The 10,643-nt window shown below is 35.6% G+C and overlaps 1 protein-coding gene and 2 pseudogenes across 1 annotated transcript; all 3 read right to left on the bottom strand.

The window, feature by feature from the left end:
- LOC132178951 (Peroxisomal membrane 22 kDa (Mpv17/PMP22) family protein) lies at positions 1–3,558 on the bottom strand. The gene is made up of 7 exons (XM_059591536.2): positions 3,272–3,558; positions 2,983–3,081; positions 2,520–2,621; positions 2,277–2,352; positions 1,496–1,566; positions 1,323–1,408; positions 1–320 (listed from the first exon to the last, which is right to left on the bottom strand). Exons 1-7 carry the CDS (start codon positions 3,341–3,343, stop codon positions 269–271), a joined length of 558 nt encoding a protein of 185 aa, XP_059447519.1. The 5' UTR covers positions 3,344–3,558; the 3' UTR covers positions 1–268.
- Positions 3,559–5,727: 2,169 nt separating this feature from the next.
- On the bottom strand, positions 5,728–6,392 carry LOC132178303 (cell number regulator 7 pseudogene; annotated as a pseudogene).
- A 2,437-nt stretch (positions 6,393–8,829) lies between these two features.
- Positions 8,830–9,620, bottom strand: LOC148586516 (protein PLANT CADMIUM RESISTANCE 7 pseudogene; annotated as a pseudogene).
- Between the last annotated feature and the right edge of the window lie 1,023 nt (positions 9,621–10,643).

The following is a 10,643-nucleotide window of genomic DNA, read 5'->3' as shown; positions in this document are numbered from 1 at the left end:
TCGTTTAATTAAACAGGTTATATTAAGATTAAACTATATAGTCTTATACGGTTATACCCATACTTCGACACTAACATAACCCGACACAAAATTCAATGAACCAGTTTTGTATTTGCTATAATCCTTAACAAGCTAATATGGCATTCAAGCACAAATGGGAATGCCAATATATAATACTAACACAAGAAGTCAATTATGCAAAGGAAAAGTAATTCAGGGGGCATTTCAAAAAGAAGAAGATGAAGAAAAAAAACAGAGCTTCTCCATTCTAGGCCTTCTTAGTTGCAACAGTTCTTGCTTTCAGATTCAGAAAGATTGCCCTGAAGTTATCAAGCAGAACGAATGCATCAGAACTAAATCATCCATGCCATAATTTCATTGAATGTGTTACACAATAAACATATACTTGCTCACTATCACATGCATCTCAGTGTGATACTAGCTACCAAATTAATGAAGGTCATCTCCAGCCAGAGGCGGAACTAGACATTTAAGGGTGGGGGGACAAAATTTTAAGAGGTAACAATTTAGGGGTAAAAATTTAGTTTTGGGGGGACATTTCATTAAAAATTATAAATTTTAGGGGTAAAATTTAAAATTTTAAGGGTAATTTTAAAATTTTAGGGGAAATAATACCTACACAGGTCTGCCCTTGTCTCCAGCTGGGAGAAACCGCCATTACCATTGCCATTTATATCACATTTTTGGTCATGGCAGCAGGAATGTAAAGGAAATAGGATTTCTATGTTTCCTACATATCTCCCAACATAATTCAATGTAACGTAATTCGTGCTCATACTATTTGACAGAAATTTGGGAAATGAAACGTATTTATCATTGCCTAGCCACTTTTGTTGACAGACACACAAGATGCAAAGTGCTTATGCAAGTGAAGTGCTTATGCAAGTGAACTGCAAGCAGAAGAGATAAATGTTTGGTGGTACATGGGTTACACAATAAGTTACAGTAAGGTTTGAAATTTGTATACTTATATTGCAGATTTTTCCTAAAGTTGGCCAATAAGTCAATAATAGATTACACAATTGGCTAATCTCATTAATATGGAATTAAATTCATTAAAAGTTTGTTCTTGCTTCAGAGAAGCCCTTAAACTTAAAAAAACAGACTATCCATTCCTTCACAAAGAGAGATGGGCCTTGCGAATAGAGATGGAATCCTTCTTCGAGCAATATTTTCATAATATCCTATTTCCTTGGACTAATTATTTTACTTATTTATTCATCCTCACAGATAAGGTAAATAACAGAGACGAATATGAGAGGATAATTAATAGAAGCAGGCGAAGTTAAAGCATATCATACCAGCATGAGGCGACAAAGCTGTGAAATAGAACACGGAATTGCAAAGGCATGTATTGGTAATTCACCCAAGCGACTATAGGCCAAAACTGCAAGCCACAAGCATCAGAGCTTTAGTGCTGCCAATTTAATGAACTGGATTGCATGTCAAACAACAAAAGATGGTTCATTGGTACCTTCCATGCAGTCAACTGAATAGAGGGGTAGTCCTTTCGAACTTTGCTCTTCACTAAACCCCATGGTCTTCCTGCAATACCAGACTATAACTTCAATTCCTGAATACCAGACTTTATTTCTTTCTAAGTTGGTGTTCTCAGCATTCTGTAGCATAAGCATTCTTCATGAAATGCCAATACTTGGCCAGGCTCTTTTGTGAACAAAAGGTATACTGTGAACCGGCCAAGGATTAAATGGTAAAAGAGAATTAAGGTAAGTTTTCAAATGAAATAAGTCGTTAAGTGGCTTCTCTTCATTTTACAAGGTAAACTTTTGCTTAGAAAAGTGAGCAGAAACTTAGTCCTCATTAGTGCTGGGCATGATTTTTAGGGGTTTTCTATGATGGGGATGGGTTTGAGCATGTGCAACCCCGGTCCCCCCCCCCCCCAAATTCAAACTCACAAACAGAGAACATTTGTATTTAATCACTAACTATGCTTTGGAACATAGAACTATGCCTCTTCTTTATTTTTCTTTTCTGAGATGTAAAGAAACAGTAACAACATTACAACAGCTTGGTGTTTAAACTTTACAAACTGACAAATATCAATCCATCCATCATCTACAATGACAGTGCAGCTCAATTGATAAACTAAGAAAGTATGGATTAAAAATTAAACAAGCCAAAACAGGATACAGACGATGGAACTAGTATAATTAAATTTAACAGATAAAACTAATGGATTCAATTCATAACATGGGACAAATCAAGCGAAGAGATTGCACGATCGATGCACGTACCTTCGACCACCAAGCCATAGTACATCATGAAGAAAAGGTTGTTCCAAGGAGAGGAAGTTAACTGTTCCAGTAACACCTAATAATAGAACACTTCATCTATTAATTCTTGATTATAAAAAAAAAAAATTTGCATATAGACTAGGCTAGCAAAACAGGCTCATTTGAATAAATCAAAATCGCTAGAATTATGCATAAGGCTGCAAATCAGCTGACAAAGAACATGAACTGAAGCAAAAGAATTACCTTCTTTGCAACAGTTTTGTTGCCCTTTTTCCCCTTGAAAATTTTATCCATCAACTTGTGGAGGAAGTGCCCAAAAGGTCCTCCATAAGCAAATCCATAGAGCTGCAAAGAAATTTAACGTTTTCAATTAGAAAAGGCAAATAATACCACAAAACAACAAGTCAACAACCATCTAACAATTAATGAAAAGAATATCAAATAATTTTCAGTTTGTCTGCTGAGAAAAAATGGCAAGATATGAAACTCTTTGATAGTTTCAGTGATCAAAAGCAAAGGCTGCACTTAATCGGGCCCAGACATAATTATTGGATGATCACCTGATTCGATCAATTCATGGAAAAGAAAAAAAGTTACCAACTTTTTGCTTCCACTTTCAGCAAATAGAGCGTTAAGAGATTGATCGAACCACCAAAATACTAGCTTACCAATAAATGAAAAAACTATGCAGTCAAAGTTAGCATACCATGACAAGGAGTAATCTTCTTAATTGGAGCTTCTTGATCCCAGAAATCTTTTGGGCAACCGCATCACTACACCCAGCTAAAACCCCAGATGTAATTGCCTAATAACACAAAAATTTAAACCAAAACACAAGTGAAAAATGTGTCATATCAAACTACCATTTAAATTGAAAAACAGGCACGAATTAAAAAAAAAAGAAAAAAAAAAGAGGAATCTTTTTAGAGCGTATTTTAATTAAGAAAGCGAAAGAGAGACAGAAAACATGGGTTTCAATCAAGAAGGAAAGAAACCTTGGTTCTAAGAGGGTGGAGTTGGAGCTGCAGGAGATATTTCCTCCAAGCCTCGTTGACAATGTCAGACATGGTGTGGGATCAATCTCACAAGTCAACCTTAACTGGCTCTTACTCTGTATCTCTCACAAGTCACAAGGTATATGGGTTTAGAGGCAGGGAGAGTAAGAGAAGGAGAGGGACAGAGGGTTGACTGAGAACGTAATTGGAAATGAGATTTATATAATTGAAAGACGAGCCAGGGGTTAGGTTGGTGAAGTTAAGACTTGAGAGAGTTGCGACGAGGAAGACCATGATCCCAATTAAATAAATAAGAAAGAAAACAAATATATATAAACCAAGACCGGAAAATTAATTTACTTTTTTTTTTTTTTAAAGTTATCAAGCTAAGCTACGATTCGTTTAGTATTTGCATTTTTTTTTTTTTTTTTTTTTTTTTTTAAGGATATAAATTTGTGTCCCCTCTATTTGTGTGTGTGTTTTTTTAAGCAAATAAGGAATGAGTTACCTCTATTTGTGTGTGTTTTTTTTTTTAAGCAAATAAGGAATGAGTTACATGAATTAAATCACGGGAAAAGAGGAGTGAATGTTTTAATAATATGAACAACTAATAGAAAATAGGTCAAAATATGACTTAGTCCTCCTTAAAAAGATTGCATAAAGTATTTTTTGCTGAAAAAATAACACATAAATAGTCTTAGCAGACGTCAAAGTGACCCCGCTAAGACGCTACAACAACCATTAAAAGGAGGTTGTTGAAAGATAAACACTATAAAAATCCGATCGAAATCTGAAGACGAGGAACGATTTCTGAAAGCAGAAATTTCCTTAACAAATTCAAACCACATCAGATGAAAAGGAGACAAAATCCCACAAAATGCAACACCAAAAAAGGAAAACGTACAAGAGTTGGCTCTTTTATTTACTCCGAGAAAGCAGCTTCTCTTCTCACTCATTTAATGTTAATTAAATCGTACCATGTAGGTAGATGTTCGTGTTATTACAAGAAGAAATAGAAAGCGACAACTTCCAGGCTGTAGAAATCTGCCTGCGGACACCATAGCCTTGGCCCTTGGCGTCGATGCTCACTGCTCAACTTCTTCATTAAGGCAAGTCCTGCTTTTGCAAGCTCAAAGTTTCCTCAGCTATCAGCAAGCTAGATTTCTTTTCTTTCGGCCATTCACACCGGCACATTCATCTATATCCGACCAATTTTTTCATGGAAACGAGAAAAAGTCATGTTTTGTTTTTTTAGAAAAATAATACACGCACCCTCACACTAACTCATTGTTGGGAATAATTTCAATCTATTAGTCACCTAATACATTACGGGACTCAAGACCAATACCAGCTCACCAAAAAAATAACGAGTCACAACTCTTAACACTTCTAGGACAAGTTGAAGTAGAAAACCTAATCCTAACCTATAAATAAGCCCCTATGCTAGATATAAACTTGCAGAGCATGAAGATTGAAGATTAAGATACGCTTAAAAGAACACAAAGAACGTCAATCGAAAACTGTTATACTGAAAAATGTTTTCCCTGGCTACGACTTGCGGGGCCCTTTGTATGAGCATATATAACTCTCCTATGCAAACTCGTGAAGCTTCAGGGCACCATCCTATGCAATTTCTGCCTACCTGGACTAATACACGCGTGTATCACTTCTTGGTTGGTAGCCGCCGTTTCAAGGAATCATCCGGTCAAGCAAGGTCTTTTTTTTTTAAAAAAAAAAATTATTATTATTAGATTTTTAAGATAAGATTCCAATAAAATAATTAAAAAAAAAAAAAAACACAAGAAATAGGTGAGGGTCTATAGTCACCCTACTCCAGTTGATAACATAGTAAATAATAAAAACACAAAAAGTTGAAAATTGGTCTGATCCAATAGTTTGTTGCCCCCATAACCTAAGAAAAGGATTCTCGGCTTCAGAAGTGGTCCAAAGGTTAGATTCATCTAAATCTTCATTTGACGAAGACAAAGATATCTTCATCTCCGTCCTTATTTCTAATTGGAGAATGTTAGATGATTTCCTTATATTCTTTTAATTTTCTAACTCTGACATAGACAAAAGCTAGAAAAGGCATTTTTTTTGAATGTTTTTTCTTCATTACGTACATGGGTTTTCTTTTGAGAGTTCTTTTCTCTTTCACTACAATTGCCACACCACATATAATAGATGGTTGAATGAGTAAATAAAGAAAACATATTTAAGATATATAACAATCTATTCAACCATGCTTGCGACTTTAAATTTGACTATCTATCCCTCCAGAAAATTTATTATAAACTTATAGAAAGGAAAAAAAGAAAAAGAAAAGATGAAGCCCCGGCAAATTGGTTGATAATATATATCTTCCACGGAACTTGGGAGATCATCTAAACATGGACAGACGACTGGTCCAACCTAGTACATTAAAACAAAAAAAAAACAAAAAAAAACAAAAAATGTCAGCCTCTAAAAAAGGTAACAATAATTTTGTTGTCATGATGAGTCAGTTTACAACCTTTGGAGGGGTCCAATCCTCTGTGTTTGAGCTCAGCATGCTCCTGGCAAAGAGCACATGATTCACAGCAGAAGTGTACACAGCAATCACAGCATGGTTCGTCTGGTAATCCATATTTGGATCGTAATTTCTCTCTATAGATGCAGGAGAGAAGCCATTGTAATTGGAACAACATCAACATCCCATACACACAACCTTGCCGGCAGCATGCTTTTGCAAAATAGACAGAAACCACAAATTACGTACACTATGAATCACATAGAATAGGTTAAAAGTAAAAGTTTTTGATTTATGACATATTGGGCTTCTGGTGCATCCACTATATATACGTTTTCTTATTCTGAGCCAAATGAGATTTATATATATACTTACAGCTTTTTCCTTCATCTAAAACCTCTGCGATTCGGCCAAAGGTGGCGCATGGGAAACAGCATGTCATGCAACCTGTAATGTATGGTGGCATGCATGCCAATTACATGAGAATGTCAATATATATTGTAGACTATATTTCAAAATTTGTGTGCATCGATGGTGCTGGAGAAAGAAATTAAGAGAGCACTTACATGTACATGTGTCGTCCCCTGCACACCCACAAAGGCCGTTGGACCATTTGGGCTCAAGAGAAACACCAAAAAACTTCATGTCAATTGAATGCCAAAGAAATTAATGACCAATTTGGGAGGATGCTAACTGGGATTCATCTATTTATACCTCCCCTCCATTTACTTGCATGTTAAAATATGATCAACATATATATCATCTCGAAAGAGTCCCCGGCCACTTAAGAAATGTCGCCTTGTAATATATATATATATATATATATATATATATATATATATCATCTCGATAGAGTCCCCGGCCACTTAAGAAATGTCGCCTTGTATTATATATATATATATATACACCAAGAAACTTCCGAGCAAAGAAGATAAGAAAATAGTGAAATCATGGTTATAGAAATACCGATGAGTGCCGTCCTCTAAAATAATGTAAGCCGTCCTAGCTATAAGCATTTACTAATTTCTCCTCCTTTTGTCAAATTAAGTGATCGATATTCATTACAGAATCCTACCGAAACTCATAAGCCATATCGACATCTGGAAATTATAATATGTATATTCTTTGACACTCTCAACGATTGAATGCAACATATTCATGTCCATGCTCAGCTGGAATGTGTGCACTTCTATTGGCTTCAAACTACAACCAGGTGGCGAGATGCCGGGCTGAAAAGGCCGGTAGCTAGTTCCCCCAAAACTACTAAATTTAATCATTTAATCAATAACACTTATTCTCATGTGTGAGCTCAAAATCCCTTTTTAATAGGTGATGCCTAACACGTGAAATATTTAATTTATTTTAACCGCCTATGACCTCGTTTTGCATCTAGGGTTTTAAGTTAAAGTGTTGTGACCTTAATTAATCCATATCTTTTTAGCCCGCCGCACATCTCATATGCATCCTCCCGTTCGCTCAAATTTTCCTTTCATCACTTTAGAGCATGTTTGAGATTGCGTTTGAGAAATAGAACTTTTAAGTCAAAAAGAACTTTTAGGCAAAAGTTTCATTTTTAAGTTTGCTAAAAGTGCATTTTGGCAATTTTTAGGCTTTTTAGACCCTTAAAAGCGCTTTTAATTTTTTTACCAAACATGTATTTTTTTTTCAAACAGACTTTTTGAGTGTTAATAAAAGCATTTTTAGACCCTTCAAACACAATCTCAAACATGCCCTTACTCCCTCGGTCTCTCAGCAGTCTCCTATACTAGCCTTCCACTCATTTTCATTGCTTTGCTTCCTAACTCTCTTCCTGTTTCTTCTCTCTTTTGAATCTCTCAAAATCTAAGATGGGTCAGCTGTAATGGGTCTCTTACCTAATTGGGCCTTGTATTATGTTAGGCTAGTTGTATTCAGTTGTCCCAGTTGAGGCCAACTTTAATTAGTTGAACCAGTTGTAAGTAGTTGCAGGGATTATGAGAAGGATACGAAAAGTCCAGAACCAATTTGTACTCTTACGCTTTCTTGGAGCTTTGAGATTGGGCCCGAATCAATTTCACTTTATTCTTTCTTTTCAATATAATCAGATAAATTCATCTTTATCTCTATCACCCTTTCTTTTCAATACAAAATTCAAGCAAGAAGAAAATAAAAAATGAACATAGAAATTTTGGTAATGAATTGGAAACTTTCAAACAACTCTCCAAGGGCCAACCAACCCCAAATGTATTTACTATAAAAGACTTAATTACGTTGCAAACTAATCCACTCATAAAACCTTTGTAATCCTAGACTATTAGCATCCACTGTGAACGCTAATATTAATCATTTGGGTCGACTATTAGTGTCCACTTTGCAGTTGCCCCTAATGAGGTCGCCCTGATGAATAAATTTCTTTGTAGTGACTCAACTTGCAAAATGACCGGTTTACCTCCCACTACAATGGTTCCAGAACCTCTAACATTCTTCTACATGAGTCTTGTTTATGAACAAAATTTGTCAACTGCAACCTACAATTCTAGTGACTAAAGGTTTTTTTGGTGATTTAATTGCAAAAGAAGAACAAGAGAGGTGTCCCAAAATAGGCTCAAAGTGTTTGGTTTTTCTCTCCCAATGTTTTTGAATAGTAGCCTCCCTCTCTCTCTCTCTGAAAATCGTGAAACCTTTTTAAAGGCTAAAGAAAAAGATCAGTTTGTCGCAAGTTCGTTTGAATGATCTTTGAATATATAGTTCTCTTTAGCGCCTATTTTTATACTTTTATTGACAACCCGTTTTAACATAGTAAACATTGGGATTGGAAAATTATCATGAAATACAAAGTTGTTACAAAGCTGCTAGAACACGATACATGAAACAGCCCACAAAGCACCTCACGAACAAAGTCCAATACAGGCAGCAAGGAACAAAAATCTAAAAATCAGCCTATACAACCATCCTTCTCTTATTTTGTTTCAACAACGTAGTAAGTAGCAAGCAGATATGCATGCACGCATCAGATGATCATAATCTTCAATCAAAAGAGGAGGAGTACTTCATCTGTTTTAGCTTGGTGTCAGTTATATATATATGTACAACCTTTGGAGGGGTCCAAGCCTCTATGATTTAGCTCTGCATGCTCTTGACAAAGAGCACATGGTTCACAGCAGAAGTGTACACAGCAATCGCCACAAGGATCCTCTGGTATTCCGAATTTCGATCTTAATTTCTCTCTATAGACGCACGAGAGAAGGCAGTGGCATTGGAAGGCCATCAAAATCCCATAAACGCAGCCTTGTGCGACGCATGCTATGCAAAATGAATGAAGAAAGAGTGGCGGACAAGCACCAAGTTAAAATGTCAATATATAAATTTACTATATATATCATTCTGGACGGCCTAATTGTGTGAATAAACTTACAGCTTTGACCTTCATCCAAAACCTCAGCAATTCGGCCAAAAGTGATGCACGGAAGACAGCATGTTATGAGACCTGGACCACAGCTTCCATGAATGTCAATGTTGTATTCTAAACACAATTCTTAAAAGATCGAAGTATGTATGTGTGTTTGTGTGCATGAGAGGCTGCGGGGTTGGCTTGATTGGTAAGTAGTTTGGCCCCCAGGTCTCGTCAACCATCAAGTTTAATATTCGATTTTCTTTGAATGCAAATAATTTCTTGGATCACGCCCACAAGTGAATGTCCGAACTTTATCCAATTCATGTAGAGAAGACGCACTTTATGGTCATAAGGACAAAAAAAAGGGGGAGGGGGGGTAGAGAGAACTTACATGTCCCCGTGTCCTCTCCACATTGACAAAGGTCAGCGGACCACTTGGACTGCTGGGGACGATGATCAATGTTCATATTTCCTAGCCTTGTGAGACTAGTGTAACTGCAACTCTGAGGATCCTAGGATTACCTTCTACTTCCCCTCCATTTATACCTGGAAGTTTGATGTTTTTGAGGAAATCGACTGGTTAGATAATATTAAATTATTGCATATAATTTAATCGATAATATATATATATATATAGTATGGTATTGGTGGGTGACAAAACTCAAAAAAACAAAAAAAAAATGTGGCCGGGGAAGAAAGTTATTAGGAAAAGATTACATATTCCCCTCATATATATATATATATATATATATATATACCATAATTCAATATTCGACAATATTATCATCAACTTTAGATTACGACATAGAAGAAAAAAAATATAGGGACTTATATAATATTACGATTGACACATGATATTGGATATCAAATGTCCAAATTTATACAAATGTATAATAAAATAAAAATAAAAATAAAATAAAGTTATATCTATATATGCAAACCAAAATATTGTCAAACCTTCCAATTGCAACCTATACAAACATCTTATAATAATAACAGTAGTACGTTTTAATAGTAGATACACAACAACAACTACAGTTTAAGTAACACAACAAGGATATTATCCCCAAGAGGTACGTAATTCAATCGATTAGGACCACGTCTAATGAAGCGGAGGTCACTAGTTCGAATCTCCCTCCCCACTTTTGTGTAGACATGTCAAAAAAAAAAAAAAAAAAACACAACAAGGATATTCAGACAATCCAAGTAACCAACAAGGATATTCAGACAATCCAAGTAACTTCTTAATTCTTATTGTGCAGACAGCACGATTGTCACAATTCTAGGGATAGCCACCTCGATCGGTCATTCTAGGTATAGTCACCTCGATCCGTCAGTCCAATGATATATATACATGCCACCACACTGCTGGAAGTGGAAGAATTCATGGTAATACATTTTTCTAATTTATTTTATTAAAATATTAATTAGATGATTTAATTCACTCTTTTTTATCCCCTTGTATTTGTGTTTAGTAGAATATAGTATTA

Source organism: Corylus avellana, chromosome 4 (assembly GCF_965113065.1).
Source record: "Corylus avellana chromosome 4, dhCorAvel1.hap1.2, whole genome shotgun sequence".
Lineage (NCBI taxonomy): Eukaryota > Viridiplantae > Streptophyta > Magnoliopsida > Fagales > Betulaceae > Corylus > Corylus avellana.
This window is presented reverse-complemented; position numbering and strand designations above follow the sequence as displayed.

Coding starts and splice junctions, on each gene's coding strand:
- LOC132178951 (XM_059591536.2), bottom strand. CDS start 3,343: ATGTCTGACATTGTCAACGAGGCTTGGAGGAAATATCTCCTGCAGCTC. Junction 2,353..2,519: donor ACAAAACTGTTGCAAAGAAG/GTAATTCTTTTG, acceptor TTCTATTATTAG/GTGTTACTGGAACAGTTAAC. Junction 1,409..1,495: donor TTCAGTTGACTGCATGGAAG/GTACCAATGAAC, acceptor TGTGGCTTGCAG/TTTTGGCCTATAGTCGCTTG.